The following is a 27,427-nucleotide window of genomic DNA, read 5'->3' as shown; positions in this document are numbered from 1 at the left end:
TAAATTTGGAAGAGCAGTTGCATCAAGTACCTTTCAGGTTGGCGAGTTCCTTGGATGCTCTACTTATAGCAGCTAGGGACCACCTTCCAGCCCTGTTGAGACCAATCTGCATCATCTTGGCGTCACTGGTACCTCTGAACTTCTATCAGCATATGCTTGAGCAAACCAAACGAAGGAAAGGTGTACACATCACGGCTGATCCTACTATATACAGCATCATAAATAGTTTCCAGGCTGCTGAGGGGTCACAATGATGATGTTTAGTCTTCATAGTAAGAACCCTAGGACAATCTAGATTGTTGGCCTTCAGCCTGTCAAACCTCTCCACCACTAGCTGACACAGAAGTCTGGATCTTGCTCCTTCCTGAATTCTATGGTAAGCTGCTGTTGCACAGTTTTTTGCAAAAGTTAAGACGAATTTGCTTGTACAGTACCCACACCTCACAGCGTGGAGATACAACCATGAGGAGAAGCAGTTCCAAAGTGCTTGAGATGAGGCAAGCCACTAGTACTATTTCTGAGGCAACAACAGGGTCTACATCGGGAAAAGCACAATCAATCAATATCTTGAAAGTTCCAACCACAGTAACATTATTCTCCAGAAAAGACAGGCAATCTAGCATAGATTATCATTACTTGGCTGATGATGACTCTTGGATTTACACTAATACAATGAAAAGACTGTGGAGAAAGCAGCAAAGCAGTTTACACCATACTAATGGGTTGAAGGTGCATATGCATGAACAGTCACATTAGGTATTTTGCTTCAAGTCTCTTCTAGATGGAGGAAGATACTGTCTGGAGGAATCTAACACATTAAATAAGGTTATTTATGTTTCAGGGGTCCATCAGAATCAAAATTATTTCCAGATTTTATGCACTTTCGAGTAACTTTTTTGATCTACATATTATAACTCGCAGTTCAGTCTTGAAATAATAAAACTTACTTTTCGCTGACTTTGTGGATTATCATGGGCCATGAGTAATTAGTGGAACAATCATCAGTCCCATTGTGGCAGCCTTCATTAAGTACAACTGTATCTAGCATTATCTTTTAAAAAGAAACAATGAACAAATGAATTTCAAAATTTCAATACTTTAGTCAAATTATGCATGATTAAAAAACTAAAACAGTCATATTGCATAACCATAAAAGCATTCCAATAAAACTTTGATATAGTATCAACATAATCCAAATGTAAAACTGACTGAACAATCAAAGTTTCTACCTGAATGATTGGGTTGCTGGGTTTTGGAGGATATGTGAGAAGGAACACGATCATATCCTCTTCCCCACCCTGGGATATTGATGGAAGCACAACCATTAAACTTAATCCCAAGTGTATATTGGGCATATAGGTCTGGAATGATAAACAAAAATGAGATGTGAAGCTATGTAAAAAAAAATTATGAAATACTACTATAACTAGGTACAATATTTATTACTGAGGCAGACTAAAATACTTTCTAAAAGTTATTTACATGGTACTTCTTAATTAAATTTTCACTGTTTATATCAGGCACAAGAATAGAACCTTTTAAGACTTTTTTCAACTCTTAGTAAGGCTTTAATAAGATATTTACAAAATATTTAGATAGTAAATTTCCTCTTATTCCACACTACTTAATGACCATTACCTTGTTGGTGGTTACTTCCAATGTGCCGGAACTACTTGTATAGTACCATGACGAGTGGTTATTCACTGATGATACATTTTGTGATATTATGGTTTCAGCCACAGTGAATCCATTTTCACTCTCTTTTAACCTTTTATATTAGTAAGAAATATCAATTACTTAGAATATACTGCCAAACTAAATATGTTCAGATATGGAAATCTGATATCTAAGATATGAAACTTGAAATCTACATCATGGACATTTAAAATTTTAGGTCAGCAAATAAATGTAAGTCTTGAGTACAATCAACAACATCAATAATGGACTGTAATATATTACAGGTATTAATAATTTATAGTAATCTTACTGTGAAAATGGTAGTCTTACATATGCCCAACCTGTTTAGAACTGTGCTGAAGTCATCTTCATGGAATGTATTGTTGAGGACAACCTCCTTTAAAGTAGAGAGAAAGCTTGTTAGGGTGCCATACTTTAATGCCATAAAAAAAAAAAAACAAAGTAGATTTTATCAGGATATATTTATGAAAATACTGTACTCAATAAAACTTCATTCTTATACGTTGGAAACAAGCTTTTCCAATTAGTAAACAACACTGCTGTAAAATATAACATTTTTATACATAACATGAGCTTACCTGTGTCTTAGTCATGTCTTCATCATCACAGTCAGTAACAAATTGCTCTTGAATCTGCACAATAATGCTTCCATCATCTGATGTGGATATTGTGGGGAGGGTGGACAATGTAGATGTGGGTCCAATAGTTGATGTGGATATTGTGGGAACTGTGACTGATGTGGATGTTGTGGGAACTACATCTGATGTGAATGTTGTGGGTCCAATAGTTGATGTAAATGTTGTGGAGACTGTAGCTGATGTGGCTGTTGAGGGGACTGTAGTTGAAGTTGAAGTGTAAGTTGTGGGGACTGTAGCTGATGTGGATGTTGTGGGGACTGTAGCTGATGTGAATGTTGTGGGGACTGTGGTTGATGTGTATGTTATGGGTCTTGTAGTTGTTGAGGTTGTAGGGACAGAGGTTGACAATTTTGGCATTACAGAGGTAGTTGTAGATGACACAGACACAGTAGAGGTTGTTGAGGAAGATAATGATTCACTTGTGCTTGGCATATACGTTGACATTGTCGATGGGTTTTTTGTTGTGTCTGGAGGCTGGATTAAAAAGTTAGTTAGCAGGAAAAACTTCTTTCAAGTTAAAATATATAAAACACTGGTGATAGCTAAATATAACTGATCATATCAACAAGTTACAGAATACTAATCTGGTTTTATATGAAGACGAGCATGAAACAATGTCCTACAATTTCATGAGCATAGATTTGCATCTACAACTAAAGAAAGTAAAATTACAATACTCACACAATCTATTTCTTCTTCAATATCTTTAATGTCAGTAATGTTTACATATTTTCGTTCAAATGGTTGAACACTTGACAACATCTGAATGTGCTCAGTTAATGAAGTAGTTGTGTTCAAATCTAAATCAGGAACACTGTAAGAAAAAATAATAAATTTGAACAGTAAAACTATTATATACTAATATATCATACCTTCTATATCACAATTCGAAACCTTAAAACTACAATACAGGCATCTAAAGCTAATAAACTTCACTATTCAGCTAATATAACAGTAAACTCAAAAATGATAAGGAGCAACTGGTAGACCAGTTCTTCTTTCAAAATTTAATTTGAATGTATGAAATATGTCAAGAAAGTGTTAGCTCCTCAAGAAAGGCAAGATATAAAAGTGCTGCATACATTCACAAAGTTTTGTAACATTTATTCTCATTATGAATTAATAACATTCCTATGGTTTAATTCTGAATTTATAAAGCTTACCTTTCATTGACTCTTTGCATTATCTTGGGCCATGAGTAATTAGTGGAACAGTCTGCACTTCCATTGTGGCATCCTTCACTAAGTACAACTGTATCTAGCATAATCTTTAAAAGCAAGTAAAATGGACATATCAATGTTAAAAGCTCAATAAGTCAAAATAAGCACAGTACTACAAAAACAACAAAAGGAATTCTTATGGCAATACCAATAAAACATTCCATAACATATTTGAGGTAAAATGGATTGAATAATCAAAATTTCTACCTGAATGATTGGGTTGCTGGGTTTTGGAGGATATGTGAGAAGTAAAATGATCATATCTTCTTCCCCATTTTGGGATGCTGATGGAAGCACAACCATTAAACTTAATCCCATGTGGATGTCATTGCTATAGCTCTGAAATGATAAGCCAAAGGAAAATCAAAAGATGTGGTCTTATACCTTCTAAGACGACTGTGAAATACTAGAAAGAGATGCTGTACAACATTATAACTAAAGCGTACAAAAGCACAAACACCAGGTATTATAATATTTACTAAAAAGGAGGTTCCTCATTAACTTATCAATGTTTTTTATATCAAATGCTGAAATGATAACCTTAAACATTTTTCAGCTCCAACTAAGGCTTCACACTTCGGACATGGTATCTTATTATTTACGTTCTAAATTTTGTCAGTTTTTTAAGAAATAAAAAAAAAATTACCTTATTGGGAGCTACTTCCAATGTGCCAGAACTACTTGTATAGTACCAAAATGAATCGCTATTCAGTGAAGAAATATTTTGTTTCATTATGGTTTCAGCCACAGAAAATCCATTCTCACTCTCTTGTAACCTGTTTAGTATAAAATATAAAGTATCTCTTAAATACTGCTACATTAGACAACTCTTGATATATACGATAAGTTATCCAAAATATAAATTTGTAATGACAGTACATTTGAAATCTTTGGTCAACAAACAGTTCAACAATCAAAAATTTTTTAAAACGTTAACATCAATTACAAAATGAAAGGTAAGTTTTTGTTGGCTTAATTAATTTTTCAATGAACGTGCCAGAATCTTAGATCTACTCAACCTTTTAAGAACCCTACTGAGATCATCCTCATGGAATGCATTCTCAAGAACAACCTCCTGTAAAAGATATGAGAAGACAGTCAGAACATTTTCATTAAATACTGAGAAGAGACTGATGAAACTAGACTGGATAAGTGTATGCTATCAAAATACACGAATTCAACTTAAAAAAAAAGCTCTCACATGTCATTCAGAAACTGAAAATTATGGTACATATATAGCTCAAATATTCAGTTATTTGTTGGTGAACATTATCGATGCCTCTTACTTCTGTTCTTAAGACACTCAAAAAATGCCTGCCAATGTATGCTTCTCTTAGGAAAGTTAGTTATAGGACACTGACACATACGTTTTGTGTCCTGTGTCTTTCAAATGTTTTTTTTTTTTTGTTTTTCCCTTTACTGACATTCTCTTAACTTAGTAACTGTGTATTTTTCTCTTGCATTAGCATGGACCATCTATTATGATATATTTAAATTCTGCATTGTAATCAGCAGTAGTGTATAATGGTCCTAGTAAGACTTTCTGTAAATAAATAAAAATAATCACTGTTATAAACATTCATCTACGCTTACTGAGGGATGTTAGCCCATAAGCAGTGAAAATAGGAGCATTTACACTGTTTAGTGATGTTTCACACTGTCTCTCCGGCAAAAATTTCACATAACATATTTGAGTGTTATTTAAAGCTTACCTGTGTCTTATTCATGCTTTCATCATCACAGTCAGCATCAAATTGCTCGTGAATTTGCACAATAACATCATGTTCATCGAGGACTGGAACAATGGTGGTAGTTGTTGGTGTCTGTGTTTCAGTGGAAGTTGTTGCTGCTGAGGATGTAGTGCTTTCTATGGATGTTGTGGGACTTGCAGGTGTTGAGGTCGTATGGATGGTAATTGTTGAGGTTGCTATGGGGAAAGTACTTGATGAGGATGTTGTGGGAAGAGTAGTTGATGAGGATGCTGTGGGGATAGTAGGTGTCGAAGTTGTGGGACCTGTAGTTGTTAAAGTTGTAGGGACAGAGGTTGATGACGTTGGCATTACAGAGGTAGTTGTAGATGTCACAGGCACATTAGAGATTGTTGAGGATGATGATGATTCACTTGTGCTCAGCAAATATGTTGTTGACGTTGTCGATGTTTCTTCTGTCGTGTCTGGAGGCTGTATTAAAAGATTTACTAGTAATAAAAGCCTATAAAACAATAGCATAGTTCGACATAACTGATCATATCAATAGTTACAAAATAACCGGTTTTCATATGAAGACAGCCACAAAACAATGTCACAGTTGATGACATTGTAAAGAATACTGTACTAGTTTACAAAAGCACCTAAGAGAAAATTTCTCAATATAATTTTGCTGCTGTCATGTTATTTATGATTTTACAACATATTTTCCCCTTTACAGATAAAATCTTTTGATAAAATACAATTAGCCTATAATGTACGGACCTTCCAACCAATCAGTCAATCAAATAATGATTATGTAACACATTTATTTATTATTCTGATTAATAATTTTGGAGACTAGTTTTTATATTAAATTGTATTTAATGAACATATTACTGCATCTACATCTAAAAAAGTACAATCTCTTTTACTCACACAATCTACTACTTCTTCAATATCCCTAGTGTCAGTAATGTTTATGTATCTTCGTTCAAATGGCTGAATACTTGATAACATTTGAATGTGCTCAGTCAATGAAGATGTGCTTGTGTTCAAATCTAAATCAGGAACACTGAAAGGAAAAGTGGTAAAACTTAAATAGTGATATTACTGTACAGTCATTATATAATACATCACACAATCAATATTACAACAATTTTTAAGGATTACTGAGTAAAATGAGTTACCTTGCATATAACTTTTAAGTTTTACTTCAAGGATTCTCAAGCATATAAATAAGATACAGGGATCTTAAGTTAATGGAGCTTCACACTATAAATTTAACAGAAAACTTGAAAATACTAAGGAGCAACTGGTAGAGCAATGATTATTTCAAAATTTAATTTGACCGTAAGAACTACGTCATGAAAATGTTAGTTCCTGGAGAAAGATATGATATAAAATTTACCATTTACATATCTCAAGTGCTCAAGTGTTTTCTAAATTTTGTAACATTCATTTCCTTCAACTATGCCAAATTTCTATGGTGAAAATCTGATATCAAAAACCTACCTTTCATTGAATTTCTGCATTATTTTGGGCCAGTAATTAGTGGAGTAATTAGTGGAACAGTCGGCACTTCCATTGTAGCACCCTTCACTATTAGTGGAACAGTCGGCACTTCCATTGTAGCACCCTTCACTAAGTACAACTGTGTCTAGCATGATCTTTAAAAGCAAGTAAAATGGACATATCAGTGTTAAAAGTTCAATAAGTTGTCAAAACAATCTTAGTTCAAAAACAACAAAAGGAATTCTTGTGGTAATACTGTACCAACAAAACATTCCTTAACATATTTAAGGGAACACTGATTAAATAATCAAAATTTCTACCTGAATGATTGGGTTGCTGGGTTTTGGAGGATATGTGAAAAGTAAAATGATCATATCTTCTTCTCCATTTTGGGATGCTGACGGAAGCACAACCATTAAACTTAATCCCATGTGGATGCCAGAGGTATAGCTCTGAAATGATAAACCAAAAAATAATCATAAGGTGTGAAGTCTGATACCTCCTAAAATTATTATGAAAATACTAGAACTAGATACATCGTTGTAACTAAAGCATGTAACGGTACAAGTATTATGATACAGGCAGTCCCCAGTTATCAGCGGGTGTTCCTTTCCTGAGGCGTGACGATAACCGAAATTCGGTGATAACAGCATTTATCAGCGCCGATAACCGGATATCAGCACCGCCGTTAAGTGAGGATTGGCGCCGATAATGTGAGGTCGGTGCATATCGGTGCCAAAAGTCCACATATCGTCACTGCTAGACAAGCCTCGTAAAACCAGATTGCCTATAACCAAACCTGCTGATAACCGGGGACTGCCTGAATTTAATAAAACAGGTTCCTAATTAACTTATCAATATTTTTTATATCAAATACTGGAATGATAACCTTAAACATTTTTCAGCTCCAACTAAGGCTTCAAAAAGACACTTACAACATGCGACCTTATTATTTACATACTAAACTTTGTCAGTTTTAACAGAACCTAAAAAACATTACCTTGTCGGGAACTACTTCCAATGTGCCAGAAATACTTGTATAGTACCAAAATGAATCATTAACCAGTGAAGAAATATTTTGGGTAATTATAGTTTCCGCCACAGAAAATCCATTCTCACTCTCTTGTAACCTGTTCAGTAAAAAATCAAGTAATCAACAAAAATATGCTGCATTAGATAAGTACTGATATATAAACAAGTTATTCAAAATATAAACTTGTGATGACAATGCATTTCAAATTTTAGGTTCAACAAACATAGCTCAACAATCAAAAGTTTCTGAAACATTAACAACAATTACAAAAGGAAAGGTAAGTTTTTGTAGGCTTAATCAATTTTACAATGAAAGCGCCAGAATCTTAGATCTACTCAACCTTTTAAGAACCCTGCTGAGATCATCCTCGTGGAATGTATTCTCAATAACAACCTCCTGTAAAAGATATGAGAAAGCCAATCAGAACATTTTTATTAAATATTCAGAGGGAATAGAAAACAGTTTGGATAAGAGTATATATATTACTATCAAGATACATGAATACCACCAAGGAAGCTCTTACAAGTCATTCAGGAATTGAAAATTATGGTAAATATATAACTCAAATATTCAGATACGTACTGTATTTCTTATTAAACATAACTGATGCCTCTAACTTCTATTCTTAACACATTCAAAAGATGCCTGCCAATGTGTGTTTTTCTTGGGAAATTTAGTTATAAGACACTGATGCATACATTTAGTATCCTATGTCTTTCAAATGTTTTATTCGTTTTTCCCTTTACTGACATTCTCTTAACTTAGTAACTGTATTTTTCTCTTGCATTAGCATGGGCCATCGGTTAGGATGTATTCAAATTCTGCATTATAACCAGCAGTAGTGTATAATGGTTCTGATAAAACTTTCTGTAATAAATAAAAATTATCATCGCAAAATCATTTATCTGCGCTTACTGAGGGATGTTAGACTATAAGGAGTGAAAAAAGGAGCATATAAACTGTTTAGTGATGTTCCACACTGTCTCTTCAATAAAAATATCACCTAACGTATTTGAGTGTTATTTAAGCTTACCTGTGTCTTATTCATGCTTTCCTCATCACAATCAGCATCAACTTGCTCGTGAATTTGCACAATAACATCAACATGTTCATCGAGGACTGGAACATTGGTGGTAGTTGTTGGTGTCTGGGTTTCAGTGGATGTTGTTGTTGCTGAGGATGTAGTGCTTCCTGTGGATGTTGTGGAACCTGCAGCTGTTGTGGTTGTAGGGACTGTAGTTGTTGAGGTTGTTGTGGGGACTGTAGTTGTTGAGGCTGTTGTGGGGCCAGTAGTTGATGATGATGTTGTGGGGACAGTAAATGTGGATGTTGTGGGACCTGTAGTTGTTGAGGTTCTAGGCATAGAGGTTGATGATGTTGGCATTACAGAGGAAGTCGTAGATGTCACAGGCACAACTGAGGTTGTTGAGGAAACTGATGATTCACTTGTGCTCGGCAAATATGTTGCAGAAGTTGTCGATGTTTCTTCTGTCGTGTCTGGAGGCTGCATTGAAAAATTTATTATTGTAGTGATAAAAACCTTGTCTGTAGTAATTACATAAAACAACAGACATACTTCAATATAACTGAACATATCAACAGTTACAAAATAATTTGGTTTCATATGAAGACAGATAAAACAATGTTGTAGAAGAAATGAAATTTCTCAATTGCTGGAATCTGTATAACAAAATTAATCTCTCCTTTTGCTACTGTCCAGTTATTTTTGTTTTTACAACACATTTTTCTCTTTACAGATAAAATCATTTGATAAAATATCATTATAAAATATGGACCTTCATACCAATCAGACTAAGATTATGTAACACATTTATTTATTATTCTGATTAATAATTTTGGAGACTATTTTCTATATTAGTCTGTATTTAATGAGCATATTACTGCATCTTCATCTAAAATCATACAACTTCTTTTACTCACGCAATCTATTTCTTCTTCAATATCCCTAATGTCAGTAATGTTTACATATTTTCGTTCAAATGGCTGAACACCTGATAACATTTGAATGTGCTCAGTCAATGAAGATATACTTGTGTTCAAATCTAAATCAGGAACACTGAAAGGAAAAATAGTAAAACTTTGACAGTAATATTATTGTACAATTATATAAATACATTACACATCATCACACAATCAACATTACATCAATTTTCAAGGATTATTCAGTAAAATGAGTTACCTTGCATATAATCTTTTAGTTTTACTTCAAGGATTCTCAAGCATAAAAATAAGATACATGCATCTAAAGTTAATAGAGCTTCACACTGTATAAATTTAACAGACAACTTGGAAATACTAAGGAGCAACTGGTAGAGCAATGATTATTTCAAAATTTAATTTGACTGTAAGAACTACTTCATGAAAATGTTAGTTCCTAGAGAAAGATATATAAAATTTACCACTTACATATCTCAAGTGCTCAAGTGTTTTCTAAATTTTGTAACATTCATTTTCTTCAACTACTGGCAAAATTTCTGTGGTGTAAATCTGATATCAAAACATACCTTTCATTGAATTTCTGCATTATTTTGGGCCATGAGTAATTAGTGGAGCAGTCGGCACTTCCATTGTTGCACCCTTCACTAAGTACAACTGTGTCTAGCATGATCTTTAAAAGCAAGTAAAATGGACATATCTGTGTTATAAGTTCAATAAGTTGTCAAAACAGTCTTAGTTCAAGAACAACAAAAGGAATTCTTGTGCTAATACACATAAAACATTCCTTAACATATTTAAGGGAACACTGATTAAATAATCAAAATTTCTACCTGAATGATTGGGTTGCTGGGTTTTGGAGGATATGTGATAAGTAAAATTATCATATCTTCTTCACCGTTTTGGGATGCTGATGGAAGCACAACCATTAAACTTAATCCCATGTGGATGTCAGAGGTATAGCTCTGAAATGATAAGCCAAAAAATAACCACGAGATGAGAAGTCTGATACCTCCTAAAACAATTATGCCATACTAGAACTAGATACAACGATATAACTAAAGCATGTAACAGTGCAAATACAGTACAGGCAGTCCCCCGTTATCGGCGGGGTTCCGTTTCTGACGGCGTGATGACAACCGAAAATCGCCGCTAACCGAAAATTGGTGATAATAGCACTGATCCCCGGTTAGCGGCACCGATAACCGGTTAGCAGCGCCGATAACCGGTTAGCAGTGCTGCCGATAAGAGGCGATCAGCGCTGTTAACCGGTTATCAGCGACAAAAATCTGGTTATTGTCGTCGCTAGGCAAGCGCCATAAAACCGGATCGCCAATAACCGAGGCTGCCAATAACCGGGGACTGCCTGTATTATGATCTTTAATAAAACAGGTTCCTAATTAACTTATCAATATTTTTTACATCAAATACAGGAATGATAAACTTAAAACATTTTTCAGCTCCAACTACAGCTTCACAAAGACACTTAAAACATGAGGCCTTATTATTTACATAACAAACTTGGTCAGTTTTTTACACAATCTTGAAAATATTACCTTATCAGGGACTACTTCCAATGTGCCAGAAATACTTGTATAGTACCAAAATGAATCATTATTCAGTGAAGAAATATTTTGGGTAATTATAGTTTCTGCCACAGAAAATCCATTCTCACTCTCTTGTAATCTGTTCAGTAAAAAATAAAGGTATTGAACAAAATTATGCTGCATTAAATAAGTACTGATATCTATAAATAACAAGTTATTCAAAATATATATTTGTGATGACAATGCATTTGAAATTTTAGGTCAACAAACATAGCTCAACAATCAAAAGTTTCTGAAACATTAACATCAGTTACAAAAGGAAAGGTAAGTTTTGTAAGCTTAATCAATTTTACAATGAAAATGCCAGAATCTTAGATCTACTCAACCTTTAAGAACCCTGCTGAGATCATACTCATGGAATGTATTCTCAATAATAACCTCCTGTAAAAGATATGAGAAAGCCAATCAGAACATTTTCATTAAATACGCAGAGGGAATAGAAAACAGTTTGGATAAGAGTATATAAATTACTATCAAAATACATGAATAATACCTAGGAAGCTCTTACAAGTCATTCAGGAATTGAAAATTATGGTAAATATACAACTCAAATATTCAATGTGTGTTTTTCTTGGGAAATTTAGTTATAAGACACTGATGCATACATTTCGTATCCTATGTCTTTCAAATGTTTTATTTGTTTTTCCCTTTACTGACATTCTCTTAACTTAGTAACTGTATTTTTCTCTTGCATTAGCATGGGCCATCGGTTAGGATGCATTTAAATTCTGCATTATAACCAGTAGTAGTGTATAATGGTTCTGATAAAACTTTCTGTAATAAATAAAAATTATCATCGCAAAATCATTTATCTGCGCTTACTCAGGGATGTTAGACTATAAGGAGTGAAAAAAGGAGCATATACACTGTTTAGTGATGTTTCACACTATCTCTTCAATAAAATATCACTTAACGTATTTGAGTGTTATTTAAGCTTACCTGTGACTTATTCATGCTTTCCTCATCACAATCAGCATCAACTTGCTCGTGAATTTGCACAATAACATCAACATGTTCATCGAGGACTGGAACATTGGTGGTAGTTGTTGGTGTCTGGGTTTCAGTGGATGTTGTTGTTGCTGAGGATGTAGTGCTTCCTGTGGATGTTGTGGAACCTGCAGCTGTTGTGGTTGTAGGGACTGTAGTTGTTGAGGTTGTTGTGGGGACTGTAGTTGTTGCGGCTGTTGTGGGGCCAGTAGTTGATGATGATGTTGTGGGGACAGTAAATGTGGATATTGTGGGACGTGTAGTTGTTGAGGTTCTAGGCATAGAGGTTGATGATGTTGGCATTACAGAGGAAGTCGTAGATGTCACAGGCACAACTGAGGTTGTTGAGGAAACTGATGATTCACTTGTACTCAGCAAATATGTTGCAGAAGTTGTCGATGTTTCTTCTGTCGTGTCTGGAGGCTGCATTGAAAAATTTATTATTGTAGTGATAAAAGCCTTGTCTGAAGTAATTACATAAAACAACAGACATACTTCAATATAACTGAACATATCAACAGTTACAAAATAATTTGGTTTCATATGAAGACAGATAAAACAATGTTGTAGAAGAAATGAAATTTCTCAATTGCTGGAATCTGTATAACAAAATTAATCTCTCCTTTTGCTACTGTCCAGTTATTTTTGTTTTTACAACACATTTTTCTCTTTACAGATAAAATCATTTGATAAAATATCATTATAAAATATGGACCTTCATACCAATCGGACTAAGATTATGTAACACATCTATTTATTATTCTGATTAATAATTTTGGAGACTATTTTCTATATTAGTCTGTATTTAATGAGCATATTACTGCATCTTCAACTAAAATCATACAACTTCTTTTACTCACGCAATCTATTTCTTCTTCAATATCCCTAATGTCAGTAATGTTTACATATTTTCGTTCAAATGGCTGAACACCTGATAACATTTGAATGTGCTCAGTCAATGAAGATGTACTTGTGTTCAAATCTAAATCAGGAACACTGAAAGGAAAAATAGTAAAACTTTGACAGTAATATTATTGTACAATTATATAAATACATTACACATCATCACACAATCAACATTACATCAATTTTCAAGGATTATTCAGTAAAATGAGTTACCTTGCATATAATATTTTAGTTTTACTTTAAGGATTCTCAAGCATAAAAATAAGATACATGCATCTAAAGTTAACAGAGCTTCACACTGTATAAATTTAACAGAAAACTTGGAAATACTAAGGAGCAACTGGTAGAGCAATGATTATTTCAAAATTTAATTTGACTGTAAGAACGTTATGAAAATGTTAGTTCCTGGAGAAAGATATATAAAATTTACCACTTACATATCTCAAGTGCTCAAGTGTTTTCTAAATTTTGTAACATTCATTTTCTTCAACTACTGGCAAAATTTCTGTGGTGTAAATATGATATCAAAACATACCTTTCATTGAATTTCTGCATTATTTTGGGCCATGAGTAATTAGTGGAACAGTCAGCACTTCCATTGTAGCACCCTTCACTAAGTACAACTGTGTCTAGCATGATCTTTAAAAGCAAGTAAAATGGACATATCTGTGTTATAAGTTCAATAAGTTGTCAAAACAATCTTAGTTCAAGAACAACAAAAGAATTTTGTGGTAATACACATAAAACATTCCTTAACATATTTAAGGGAACACTGATTAAATAATCAAAATTTCTACCTGAATGATTGGGTTGCTGGGTTTTGGAGGATATGTGATAAGTAAAATTATCATATCTTCTTCACCGTTTTGGGATGCTGATGGAAGCACAACCATTAAACTTAATCCCATGTGGATGTCAGAGGTATAGCTCTGAAATGATAAGCCAAAAAATAATCACGAGATGAGAAGTCTGAAACCTCCTAAAACAATTATGCCATACTAGAACTAGATACAACGATATAACTAAAGCATGTAAAGTGCAAATACAGTACAGGCAGTCCCCCGTTATCGGCGGGGTTCCGTATCTGACGGCGTGATGACAACCAAAAATTGCCGCTAACCGAAAATCGGTGATAATAGCACTGATCCCCGGTTACCAGCACCGATAACCGGTTAGCGGCGCCGATAACCGGTTAGCGGTGCTGCCGATAAGAGGTGATCAGCGCCGTTAACCGGTTATCAGCGACGAAAATCTGGTTATTGTCGTCGCTAGGCAAGCGCCGTAAAACCAGATCGCCAATAACCGAGGCTGCCAATAACCGGGGACTGCCTGTATTATGATCTTTAATAAAACAGGTTCCTAATTAACTTATCAATATTTTTTACATCAAATACAGGAATGATAAACTTAAAACATTTTTCAGCTCCAACTACAGCTTCACAAAGACACTTAGAACATGAGGCCTTATTATTTACATAACAAACTTGGTCAGTTTTTACACAATCTTGAAAATATTACCTTATCAGGACTACTTCCAATGTGCCAGAAATACTTGTATAGTACCAAAATGAATCATTATTCAGTGAAGAAATATTTTGGGTAATTATAGTTTCTGCCACAGAAAATCCATTCTCACTCTCTTGTAATCTGTTCAGTAAAAATAAAGGTATTGAACAAAATTATGCTGCATTAAATAAGTACTGATATCTATATATAACAAGTTATTCAAAATATATATTTGTGATGACAATGCATTTGAAATTTTAGGTCAACAAACATAGCTCAACAATCAAAAGTTTCTGAAACATTAACATCAGTTACAAAAGGAAAGGTAAGTTTTTGTAAGCTTAATCAATTTTACAATGAAAATGCCAGAATCTCAGATCTACTCAACCTTTTAAGAACCCTGCTGAGATCATACTCATGGAATGTATTCTCAATAATAACCTCCTGTAAAAGATATGAGAAAGCCAATCAGAACATTTTCATTAAATACTCAGGGAATAGAAAACAGTTTGGATAAGAGTATATAAATTACTATCAAAATACATGAATACTACCTAGAAGCTCTTACAAGTCATTCAGGAATTGAAAATTATGGTAAATATATAACTCAAATATTCAATGTATGTTTTTCTTGGGAAATTTAGTTATAAGACACTGATGCATACATTTAGTATCCTATGTCTTTCAAATGTTTTATTTGTTTTTCCCTTTACTGACATTCTCTTAACTTAGTAACTGTATTTTTCTCTTGCATTAGCATGGGCCATCGGTTAGGATGTATTTAGATTGTGCATTATAACCAGTAGTAGTGTATAATGGTTCTGATAAAACTTTCTGTAATAAATAAAAATTATCATCGCAAAATCATTGATCTGTGCTTACTGAGGGATGTTAGACTATAAGGAGTGAAAAAAAGGAGCATATACACTGTTTAGTGATGTTTCACACTGTCTCTTCAATAAAAATATCACTTAACGTATTTGAGCGTTATTTAAGCTTACCTGTGTCTTATTCATGCTTTCCTCATCACAATCAGCATCAACTTGCTCGTGAATTTGCACAATAACATCAACATGTTCATCGAGGACTGGAACATTGGTGGTAGTTGTTGGTGTCTGGGTTTCAGTGGATGTTGTTGTTGCTGAGGATGTAGTGCTTCCTGTGGATGTTGTGGAACCTGCAGCTGTTGTGGTTGTAGGGACTGTAGTTGTTGAGGTTGTTGTGGGGACTGTAGTTGTTGAGGCTGTTGTGGGGACAGTAGATGATGATGATGTTGTGGGGAAAGTAAATGTGGATGTTGTGGGACGTGTAGTTGTTGAGGTTCTAGGCATAGAGGTTGATGATGTTGGCATTACAGAGGTAGTTGTAGATGTCACAGGCACAACTGAGGTTGTTGAGGAAACAGATGATTCACTTGTGCTCGGCAAATATGTTGCAGAAGTTGTCGATGTTTCTTTTGTCGTGTCTGGAGGCTGCATTGAAAAATTTATTATTGTAGTGATAAAAGCCTTGTCTGTAGTAATTACATAAAACAACATACATACTTCAATATAACTGAACATATCAGCAGTTACAAAATAATTTGGTTTCACATGAAGACAGATAAAACAATGTTGTAGAAGAAATTAAATTTCTCAATTGTTGGAATCTGTATAACATAATTAATCTCTCCTTTTGCTTCTGTCCAGTTATTTTTGTTTTTACAAAACATTTTTCTCTTTACAGATAAAATCATTTGATAAAATATCATTATAAAATATGGACCTTCATACCAATCAGACTAAGATTATGTAACACATCTATTTATTATTCTGATTAATAATTTTGGAGACTATTTTCTATATTAGTCTGTATTTAATGAGCATATTACTGCATCTTCATCTAAAATCATACAATTTATTTTACTCACGCAATCTATTTCTTCTTCAATATCCCTAATGTCAGTAATGTTTACATATTTTCGTTCAAATGGCTGAACACCTGATAACATTTGAATGTGCTCAGTCAATGAAGATGTACTTGTGTTCAAATCTAAATCAGGAACACTGAAAGGAAAAATAGTAAAACTTTGACAGTAATATTATTGTACAATTATATAAATACATTACACATCACCACACAATCAACATTACATCAATTTTCAAGGATTATTCAGTAAAATGAGTTACCTTGCATATAATATTTTAGTTTTACTTTAAGGATTCTCAAGCATAAAAATAAGATACATGCATCTAAAGTTAACAGAGCTTCACACTGTATAAATTTAACAGACAACTTGGAAATACTAAGGAGCAACTGGTAGAGCAATGATTTCAAAATTTAATTTGACTGTAAGAACGTTATGAAAATGTTAGTTCCTGGAGAAAGATATATAAAATTTACCACTTACATATCTCAAGTGCTCAAGTGTTTTCTAAATTTTGTAACATTCATTTTCTTCAACTACTGGCAAAATTTCTGTGGTGTAAATCTGATATCAAAACATACCTTTCATTGAATTTCTGCATTATTTTGGGCCATGAGTAATTAGTGGAACAGTCAGCACTTCCATTGTAGCACCCTTCACTAAGTACAACTGTGTCTAGCATGATCTTTAAAAGCAAGTAAAATGGACATATCTGTGTTAAAAGTTCAATAAGTTGTCAAAACAATCTTAGTTCAAGAACAACAAAAGGAATTCTTGTGGTAATACACATAAAACATTCCTTAACATATTTAAGGGAACACTGATTAAATAATCAAAATTTCTACCTGAATGATTGGGTTGCTGGGTTTTGGAGGATATGTGATAAGTAAAATTATCATATCTTCTTCACCGTTTTGGGATGCTGATGGAAGCACAACCATTAAACTTAATCCCATGTGGATGTCAGAGGTATAGCTCTGAAATGATAAGCCAAAACATAATCACGAGATGAGAAGTCTGATACCTCCTACAACAATTATGCCATACTAGAACTAGATACAACGATATAACTAAAGCATGTAACAGTGCAAATACAGTACAGGCAGTCCCCCGTTATCGGCGGGGTTCCGTTTCTGACGGCGTGATGACAACCGAAAATTGCCGCTAACCGAAAATCGGTGATAATAGCACTGATCCCCAGTTAGCGGCACCAATAACCGGTTAGCGGCGCCGATAACTGGTTAGCGGTGTTGCCGATAAGAGGCGATCAGTGCTGTTAACCGGTTATCAACGACGAAAATCTGGTTATTGTCGTCGCTAGGCAAACGCCGTAAAACCAGATCGCCAATAACCGAGGCTGCCAATAACCGGGGACTGCCTGTATTATGATCTTTAATAAAACAGGTTCCTAATTAACTTATCAATATTTTTTACATCAAATACAGGAATGATAAACTTAAAACATTTTTCAGCTCCAACTACAGCTTCACAAAGACACTTAGAACATGAGGCCTTATTATTTACATAACAAACTTGGTCAGTTTTTTACACAATCTTGAAAATATTACCTTATCAGGGACTACTTCCAATGTGCCAGAAATACTTGTATAGTACCAAAATGAATCATTATTCAGTGAAGAAATATTTTGGGTAATTATAGTTTCTGCCACAGAAAATCCATTCTCACTCTCTTGTAATCTGTTCAGTAAAAAAATAAAGGTATTGAACAAAATTATGCTGCATTAAATAAGTACTGATATCTATATATAACAAGTTATTCAAAATATATATTTGTGATGACAATGCATTTGAAATTTTAGGTCAACAAACATAGCTCAACAATCAAAAGTTTCTGAAACATTAACATCAGTTACAAAAGGAAAGGTAAGTTTTTGTAAGCTTAATCAATTTTACAATGAAAATGCCAGAATCTCAGATCTACTCAACCTTTTAAGAACCCTGCTGAGATCATACTCATGGAATGTATTCTCAATAATAACCTCCTGTAAAAGATATGAGAAAGCCAATCAGAACATTTTCATTAAATACTCAGGGAATAGAAAACAGTTTGGATAAGAGTATATAAATTACTATCAAAATACATGAATACTACCTAGGAAGCTCTTACAAGTCATTCAGGAATTGAAAATTATGGTAAATATATAACTCAAATATTCAATGTATGTTTTTCTTGGGAAATTTAGTTATAAGACACTGATGCATACATTTAGTATCCTATGTCTTTCAAATGTTTTATTTGTTTTTCCCTTTACTGACATTCTCTTAACTTAGTAACTGTATTTTTCTCTTGCATTAGCATGGGCCATCGGTTAGGATGTATTCAAATTCTGCATTATAACCACTTGTAGTGTATAATGGTTCTGATAAAACTTTCTGTAATAAGTAAAAATTATCATCGCAAAATCATTTACCTGCGCTTACTTAGGGATGTTAGACTATAAGGAGTGAAAAAAGGAGCATATACACTGTTTAGTGATGTTTCACACTGTCTCTTCAATAACATTTCACTTAACATATTTGAGTGTTATTTAAGCTTACCTGTGTCTTATTCATGCTTTCCTCATCACAATCAGCATCAACTTGCTCGTAAATTTTTAATAACATCAACATGTTCATCGAGGACTGGAACATTGGTGGTAGTTGTTGGTGTCTGGGTTTCAGTGGATGTTGTTGTTGCTGAGGATGTAGTGCTCTCTGTGGATGTTGTGGAACCTGCAGTTGTTGCAGTTGTAGGGACTGTAGTTGTTGAGGTTGTTGTGGGGACTGTAGTTGTTGAGGCTGTTGTGGGGACAGTAGTTGATGATGATGTTATGGGGACAGTAAATGTGGATGTTGTGGGACCTGTAGTTGTTGGGGTTCTAGGCATAGAGGTTGATGATGTTGGCATTACAGAGGTAGTTGTAGATGTCACAGGCACTACTGAGGTTGTTGAGGAAACTGATGATTCACTTGTGCTCGGCAAATATGTTGCAGAAGTTGTCGATGTTTCTTCTGTCGTGTCTGGAGGCTGCATTGAAAAATTTTTTATTGTAGTGATAAAAGCCTTGTCTGTAGTAATTACATAAAACAACAGACATACTTCAATATAACTGAACATATCAACAGTTACAAAATAATTTGGTTTCATATGAAGACAGATAAAACAATGTTGTAGAAGAAATGAAATTTCTCAATTGTTGGAATCTGTATAACATAATTAATCTCTTCTTTTGCTGCTGTCCAGTTATTTTTGTTTTTACAACACATTTTTCTCTTTACAGATAAAATCATTTGATAAAATATCATTATAAAATATGGACCTTCATACCAATCAGACTAAGATTATGTAACACATTTATTTACTATTCTGATTAATAATTTTGGAGACTAGCTTCTATATTAGTCTGTGTTTAATGAGCATATTACTGCATCTTCATCTAAATCATACAATTTATTTTACTCACGCAATCTATTTCTTCTTCAATATCCCTAATGTCAGTCATGTTTACATATTTTCGTTCAAATGGCTGAATACTTGATAACATTTGAATGTGCTCAGTCAATGAAGATGTACTTGTGTTCAAATCTAAATCAGGAACACTGAAAGGAAAAATAGTAAAACTTTGACAGTAATATTATTGTACAATTATTATATAAATACATTACACATCATCACACAATCAACATTACATCAATTTTCAAGGATAATTCAGTAAAATGAGTTACCTTGCATATAACTTTTTAGTTTTACTTTAAGGATTCTCAAGCATAAAAATAAGATACATGCATCTAAAGTTAATAGAGCTTCACACTGTATAAATTTAACAGAAAACTTGGAAATACTAAGGAGCAACTGGTAGAGCAATGATTATTCCAAAATTTAATTTGACTGTAAGAACTACTTCATGAAAATGTTAGTTCCTGGAGAAAGATATATAAAATTTACCATTTACATATCTCAAGTGCTCAAGTGTTTTCTAAATTTTGTAACATTCATTTTCTTCAACTACTGGCAAAATTTCTGTGATGTAAATCTGATATAAAAAACCTACCTTTCATTGAATTTCTGCATTATTTTGGGCCATGAGTAATTAGTGGAACAGTCGGCACTTCCATTGTAGCACCCTTCAATAAGTACAACTGTGTCTAGCATGATCTTTAAAAGCAAATAAAATGGACATATCTGTGTTAAAAGTTTAATAAGTTGTCAAAACAATCTTAGTTCAAGAACAACAAAAGGAATTCTTGTGGTAATACACATAAAACATTCCTTAACATATTTAAGGGAACACTGATTAAATAATCAAAATTTCTACCTGAATGATTGGGTTGCTGGGTTTTGGAGGATATGTGATAAGTAAAATGATCATATCTTCTTCCCCGTTTTGGGATGCTGATGGAAGCACAACCATTAAACTTAATCCCATGTGGATGTCAGAGGTATAGCTCTGAAATGATACACCAAAAAATAATCATGAGATGAGAAGTCTGATACCTCCTAAAACAATTATGCCATAATAGAACTAGATACAACAATATAAGTAAAGCATGTGACAGTGCAAATACAGTACAGTATTATGATCTTTAATAAAACAGGTTCCTAATTAACTTATCAATATTTTTTACATCAAATACAGGAATGATAAACTTAAAACATTTTTCAGCTCCAACTACAGCTTCACAAAGACACTTAGAACATGAGGCCTTATTATTTACATAACAAACTTGGTCAGTTTTTTACACAATCTTGAAAATATTACCTTATCAGGGACTACTTCCAATGTGCCAGAAATACTTGTATAGTACCAAAATGAATCATTATTCAGTGAAGAAATATTTTGGGTAATTATAGTTTCCGCCACAGAAAATCCATTCTCACTCTCTTGTAATCTGTTCAGTAAAAAATAAAGGTATTGAAACAAAATTATGCTGCATTAAATAAGTACTGATATCTATATATAACAAGGTATTCAAAATATATATTTGTGATGACAATGCATTTGAAATTTTAGGTCAACAAACATAGTTCAACAATCAAAAGTTTCTGAAACATTAACATCAGTTACAAAAGGAAAGGTAAGTTTTTGTAGGCTTAATCAATTTTACAATGAAAGCGCCAGAATCTTAGATCTACTCAACCTTTTAAGAACCCTGCTGAGATCATACTCATGGAATGTATTCTCAATAATAACCTCCTGTAAAAGATATGAGAAAGCCAATCAGAACATTTCCATTAAATACTCAGAGGGAATAGGAAACAGATTGGATACTAGTATAAACTATCAAAACGTGAATACAACCTACGAAGCTCTTACAAGTCATTCAGGAATTGAAAATTATGGTAAATATATAACTCAAATATTCAGCTACGTATTTGTTATTGAATATAACTGATGCCTCTAACTTCTACTCTTAACACACTCAAAAGATGCCTGACAATGTATATTCCTTTTGGGAAATATAGTTATAAGACACTGATGCATACATTTAGTATCCTATGTCTTTCAAATGTTTTATTTGTTTTTCCCTTTACTGACATTTTCTGAATAGAGTAACTGTGTATTTTTCTCTTGAATTAGCATGGGCCATCGGTTAGGATGTACAGTATTTAAATTCTGCATTATAATCAGTAGTAGTGTATAATGGTTCTGATAAAACTTTCTGTAATAAATAAATTTAATCATTGGTAAGCCATTTATCTGCACTTACTGAGGGATGTTAGACCATAAGCAGAAAAAAACACTGTCTCTTCAATAAAAATTTCACTTAACATATCTGAGTATTATTTAAGCTTACCTGTGTCTTATTCATGCTTTCCTCATCACAATCAGCATCAACTTGCTCGTGAATTTGCACAATAACATCAACATGTTCATCGAGGACTGGAACATTGGTGGTAGTTGTTGGTGTCTGGGTTTCAGTGGATGTTGTTGTTGCTGAGGATGTAGTGCTTTCTGTGGATGTTGTGGAACCTGCAGTTGTTGTGGTTGTAGGGACTGTAGTTGTTGAGGTTGTTGTGGGGACTGTAGTTGTTGAGGCTGTTGTGGGGACAGTAGTTGATGATGATGTTGTGGGGACAGTAAATGTGGATGTTGTGGGACCTGTAGTTGTTGAGGTTCTAGGCACAGAGATTGATGATGTTGGCATTACAGAGGTAGTTGTAGATGTCACAGGCACAACTGAGGTTGTTGAGGAAACAGATGATTCACTTGTGCTTGGCAAATATGTTGCAGAAGTTGTCGATGTTTCTTCTGTCGTGTCTGGAGGCTGCATTGAAAATTTTTTATTGTAGTGATAAAAGCCTTGTCTGTAGTAATTACATAAAACAACAGACATACTTCAATATAACTGAACATATCAATAGTTACAAAATAATTTGGTTTCATATGAAGACAGATAAAACAATGTTGTAGAAGAAATGAAATTTCTTAATTGTTGGAATCTATATAACATAATTAATCTCTCCTTTTGCTACTGTCCAGTTATTTTTGTTTTTACAACACATTTTTCTCTTTACAGATAAAATCATTTGATAAAATATCATTATAAAATATGGACCTTCATATCAATCAGACTAAGATTATGTAACACATTTTATTATTCTGATTAATAATTTTGGAGACTAGTTTCTATATTAGTCTGTATTTAATGAGCATATTATTGCATCTTCATCTAAAATAATACAATTTCTTTTACTCACGCAATCTATTTCTTCTTCAATATCCTGAATGTCAGTAATGTTTACATATTTTCGTTCAAATGGCTGAACACCTGATAACATTTGAATGTACCCCGTCAATGAAGATGTACTAGTGTTCAAACGTAAATCAGGAACACTAAGAGGAAAAATGATAAAGCTTAAACTGTGAAATTATTGCACAATTATTAAATAATACATTACACATCACACAATCAACATTAAAACCACATTCAAGGGTTATTACGAGTAAAATTAGTTACCTTGCATATAGCTTTTCAGTTTTATTTTTAGGACTCTCAAGCATAAAAATAAGATATAAGCATCTAAAGCTCATACAGCTTCACACTGCAGTTAATTTAATGGAAAACCTGAAAATACTTAGGAGCAACTGGTAGAGCAACGATTATTTCAAAATTTAATTTGACCGTATGAACTATGTCATGAAAATGTTACCTCCTGGAGAAAGATATGATATAAAATTTACCACTCACATATCTAAAGTGTTTTCTAAATTTTGTAACAATTATTTTCTTCAACTACTCAAAACATTCCAAGGGTGTAATCTGATATTAAAACTTACCTTTCACTGAATTTCTGCATAATCTTGGGCCATGAGTAATTAGTGGAACAGTTTGCACTTCCATTGTGGCATCCTTCACTAAATATAACTGTATCTAGCATAATCTTTAAAAATAAATAAAATGGACATATCAGTCTTAAAAGTTCAACAGGTTCTCAAACTATTATAGTTTAAAATAACTATAAGAATTCTTATGGCAATTCAACTAAACATTCCATGCAAAATGGTTGAGGTAAAACTGATTAAATAATCATAATTTCTACCTGAATAATTGGGTTGCTGGGTTTTGGAGGATATGTGAGAAGTAAAATGATCATATCTTCTTCCCCATTTTGGGACATGAATGGAAGCACAATCATTAAACTTAATCCCATGTGGATGTCAGGGATATAGCTCTGAAATGTAAAGCACACACAAAAATCATGAGATGTAAATTTTTTTTAATATTCCCTAAAAAGATCATGAAATACAAGAACTAGACACAACAATTATGACTACAGCACATACAAGTACAAATCTTACATTTAACAAAAGAGGTTCCTGTTTAGCTGTTCAAATTTTTTATATCAAATACTGGATTGAAATCTTCAAAATTGTTTGGCTCCTAGTAAGGCTTCATGAACACTACATTAACAACATGATACTATATATAACATATATATATACAGTAGAACCCCGGTCCTCGACCGTACTAGAACTCGACATAATCGGATTTCAACACGAAATGTTGAGTAAATTTTGCGTCGGAGCTCAAACAACAAACCGGAATCCGACCCAATGAATCATATGATGTTTTAGAAAAAAGTGTTTCGGGCGGCTACCGCTAGTTGGCGTTGTTGGTGGCGTTCTTCCCATGCTTATTTAAAAGCATTTAAAGCTCACACATGCTGCTGCTGCTGCTGCTGTTGAAAAACAAGCCAGATTATCACATTAAATTAATAATACAGTATTTTATCATAAAATTAAGAAAAATTTCGTAAATTACGTCGGAACTCGGCAACTTGTGGCAGATGTAAACAAACCACACCGCCATCCTGGTGGTGTATCGCGGTACTAATTACATAAACATTCAATATTTATGGTAAATTTCATACAGAGTCTACCGGAATAGTGTACAAAATCACTGTAAAACATCTTTCAGTAAATGTAATTAGTACCGCGATACACCACCAGTATGGCGCTGTGGTTTGTTTACATCTGCCACAAGTTGCCAAGTTCCGACGTAATTTACGAAATTTTTCTTAATTTTATGATAACAGACATACAGTTATTCAGCTTATAAATACTGTATTATTAATTTAATGTGATAATCTGGCTTGTTTTTCAATATTATCATTATTAACAACAGTTTTCATGTGTACCCGTTGCAGTACATTCTGGTAGTGCCTATAGGCTACCTAGCCTAGCCTATGGCGCTCGGTCTATCATTGGTAATACGGCCGCATTGGTCATAGGCCAATTTTTTTGATACAGTATGCATTTAAAAATGTAAAAAGTGCTTCTGATACGGTAAGTTATTCAACTCTGAACTTATTTAATTGTAATTTGTGTAAAGTTTTGTATAAAAAGGCAAGGTTGGGGTAATGACTGGTGGTCAGGAATGGATTAATCCATTTTCAGTTATTTCTTATGGGAGAAATTAACTCAGAATTCGACAAAATCGAATCTCGACACTTCTTCTGGAATGAATTAGCGTCGAGGACCGAGGTATATATACACAGTACATTATATGTATATATATACACATACATATACATATATTGTACATATATATATATATATATATATAGATATACATATACATATACATATATACATATATACACACACACACACACACACATATATATATATATATATATATATATATATATATATATATATATATATATATATATATATTGCAACAAATGGAACCTCCCTCCAACCCACCTCACCCGTTTTACATCCATAACGTAGCAGAGAAAGAAATAAAATTCATTACAATTGTTTTAATTACTAGAACTGTGGGTTTCTACTTGCCCCTTCATAAACTCTCTCCTTCATTCCCCAAAATGGTTAAGCCTAACCATTCTCTTTGTCCAAATGACTGCCTAAGGCCTTGTTTTCCAAGTGACCATTGTACCTTCTTGGCATCAAGCAGTGACAAAGGAGGAGCTAAAAAAAAGAGAAAGTCAGCAGAGCCGCTATGTTAACCCTCTACGAGGTTGACTGCTGCCATGTGGCCTATATAGAAAACGTGGCAAAGATTGACTTTTGCGCCACCTATGTTGGACGCGATGCATAATCTCCGAAGGTTGTTTATATACGATGCAATGGAAATCAAGGGAGAGAAGCTCTCAGAACGCCACCGCAGACGGATGTTCTTAACCTTGCCTGACCCTTGAACTGGTATACCTTTGAAGTGGCATTTTAATTCCCTCCTCCACCGGCAGCGACCAATCGAACAAGGACACTGTCAGCTTGACAAAGGTAATGTGCCAGAATAAGGTTTCTTAGTCAGTCACGATTCCTGTTATTTCTCTGTCTGATTTTTCATTTATTTTCCATTGTGTGATCACCTTCAGTAATTTGTGTTGGAGCATTCAGTGTTAACATAATTATGCATTTAGTGTTGAACTGAGTTATTTGGCACCATCTGTGCTTTTCCCTTAGTTTTCTGTTTGAGCGTCTCAATATTCTTGCAAGTAACTATCTTGCATATATACAGTATTGCAGATAGGCCTCAACTGTAGAACCACTTGGCTCTAGACATGTGCAGTCCCCCTTCTACTCCCACTGCGATGTTTCCTGTTATGAAGACATCATTGGCGTAGAATATTTATTCTGTGTAGGATTCATTCATTTAGCAGGCCCTTATTATCATCTGCCCAATAATCCTTCATTCTTGTGATCTGTGTTTGTTATGTAAATATAATTAGTTAAGAGAACCCTTGAGTTTATGTAATTCTCCCTCACATGAAGAAGGCCCTAAGCCACAGATTTTTCCCTTGTTTGTCTACGAAGTTGTCCTAATATTGAGTCAGGTGTGTAACAAATACAGTAAATTTCTTGATAATGTAAGGAACTCCCTACATTCATCTGTTGCTGCCCAGAATCGAGTAAGTATCCTGCGGACATCCGTAGCAACTGGCGACCCTTGCCAAGTATGCATTTGCTTTGCAATTATCAGTGGAATAGCAACTGCTAGCTGGCCTGCATAATTAGAGACGACTCTGATATCATACCCCCTCCATTTAAGCACATGAGAAGAGCCAGTTCCACAGCATAAGTATATGTCGAAATATTTTGTTTAGGTTTATGCTAGGTGCAAAAAGTGACTGCAATCAGTGTTAGGTAATTGATAGACCACGTGCATGCCAAATTAGTTCATGAGAACAGAGAGCGTATTAACAGTTCCATTAAATGTTTGTGCTATCGCATCTTAGCTGCAAGTTTTAAGTATAGGAAGCTAGGGAGTAACTCAGTCGAAGTTAAATAAAAGGAATAG

At 33.8% G+C, this 27,427-nt stretch overlaps 3 protein-coding genes across 4 annotated transcripts in view; all 3 read right to left on the bottom strand.

The window, feature by feature from the left end:
* LOC136839171 (mucin-2-like) overlaps window positions 1-11,433 on the bottom strand; it is an 84,615-nt gene extending 73,182 nt beyond the window's left edge. Inside the window, exons 1-21 of the mRNA XM_067104860.1 lie at window positions 11,302-11,433; window positions 10,579-10,710; window positions 10,315-10,418; window positions 9,731-9,866; window positions 8,823-9,293; window positions 8,130-8,185; window positions 7,757-7,886; window positions 7,077-7,208; window positions 6,757-6,911; window positions 6,181-6,316; window positions 5,269-5,736; window positions 4,576-4,631; window positions 4,203-4,332; window positions 3,764-3,895; window positions 3,500-3,603; window positions 3,018-3,150; window positions 2,277-2,810; window positions 2,019-2,074; window positions 1,639-1,768; window positions 1,230-1,361; window positions 948-1,051 (exon numbers count right to left, since the gene is read on the bottom strand). Coding sequence (XP_066960961.1) covers window positions 948-1,051; window positions 1,230-1,361; window positions 1,639-1,768; window positions 2,019-2,074; window positions 2,277-2,810; window positions 3,018-3,150; window positions 3,500-3,603; window positions 3,764-3,895; window positions 4,203-4,332; window positions 4,576-4,631; window positions 5,269-5,736; window positions 6,181-6,316; window positions 6,757-6,911; window positions 7,077-7,208; window positions 7,757-7,886; window positions 8,130-8,185; window positions 8,823-9,293; window positions 9,731-9,866; window positions 10,315-10,418; window positions 10,579-10,689 — 3,410 coding nt within the window. The 5' untranslated portion in view covers window positions 10,690-10,710; window positions 11,302-11,433. The remainder of the gene's footprint in view (window positions 1-947; window positions 1,052-1,229; window positions 1,362-1,638; window positions 1,769-2,018; window positions 2,075-2,276; window positions 2,811-3,017; window positions 3,151-3,499; window positions 3,604-3,763; window positions 3,896-4,202; window positions 4,333-4,575; window positions 4,632-5,268; window positions 5,737-6,180; window positions 6,317-6,756; window positions 6,912-7,076; window positions 7,209-7,756; window positions 7,887-8,129; window positions 8,186-8,822; window positions 9,294-9,730; window positions 9,867-10,314; window positions 10,419-10,578; window positions 10,711-11,301) is intronic.
* Window positions 11,434-11,673: 240 nt separating this feature from the next.
* On the bottom strand, window positions 11,674-14,195 carry LOC136839172 (integumentary mucin A.1-like). The gene is made up of 5 exons (XM_067104861.1): window positions 14,043-14,195; window positions 13,781-13,884; window positions 13,200-13,335; window positions 12,292-12,762; window positions 11,674-11,733 (listed from the first exon to the last, which is right to left on the bottom strand). Exons 1-5 carry the CDS (start codon window positions 14,151-14,153, stop codon window positions 11,674-11,676), a joined length of 882 nt encoding a protein of 293 aa, XP_066960962.1. The 5' UTR covers window positions 14,154-14,195.
* Window positions 14,196-18,275: 4,080 nt separating this feature from the next.
* The window catches only part of LOC136839170 (mucin-2-like), a 112,057-nt gene continuing 102,905 nt past the window's right edge, over window positions 18,276-27,427 (bottom strand). For both annotated transcript variants that reach the window (XM_067104859.1, XM_067104858.1), the window contains exons 42-53: window positions 24,201-24,332; window positions 23,938-24,041; window positions 23,358-23,493; window positions 22,454-22,924; window positions 21,797-21,852; window positions 21,418-21,547; window positions 20,974-21,105; window positions 20,710-20,813; window positions 20,122-20,257; window positions 19,217-19,685; window positions 18,605-18,660; window positions 18,276-18,355 (exon numbers count right to left, since the gene is read on the bottom strand). In XM_067104859.1, the coding sequence (XP_066960960.1) occupies window positions 19,254-19,685; window positions 20,122-20,257; window positions 20,710-20,813; window positions 20,974-21,105; window positions 21,418-21,547; window positions 21,797-21,852; window positions 22,454-22,924; window positions 23,358-23,493; window positions 23,938-24,041; window positions 24,201-24,332 (1,833 nt within the window). In that variant the 3' untranslated portion in view covers window positions 18,276-18,355; window positions 18,605-18,660; window positions 19,217-19,253. The remainder of the gene's footprint in view (window positions 18,356-18,604; window positions 18,661-19,216; window positions 19,686-20,121; window positions 20,258-20,709; window positions 20,814-20,973; window positions 21,106-21,417; window positions 21,548-21,796; window positions 21,853-22,453; window positions 22,925-23,357; window positions 23,494-23,937; window positions 24,042-24,200; window positions 24,333-27,427) is intronic.

The sequence above is a fragment of the Macrobrachium rosenbergii genome, chromosome 6 (genome assembly GCF_040412425.1).
Source record: "Macrobrachium rosenbergii isolate ZJJX-2024 chromosome 6, ASM4041242v1, whole genome shotgun sequence".
In the NCBI taxonomy this organism is placed as follows: domain Eukaryota; kingdom Metazoa; phylum Arthropoda; class Malacostraca; order Decapoda; family Palaemonidae; genus Macrobrachium; species Macrobrachium rosenbergii.
The sequence above is the reverse complement of the archived record's forward strand: the minus strand, read 5'-3'. Positions and strand labels throughout refer to the sequence as shown.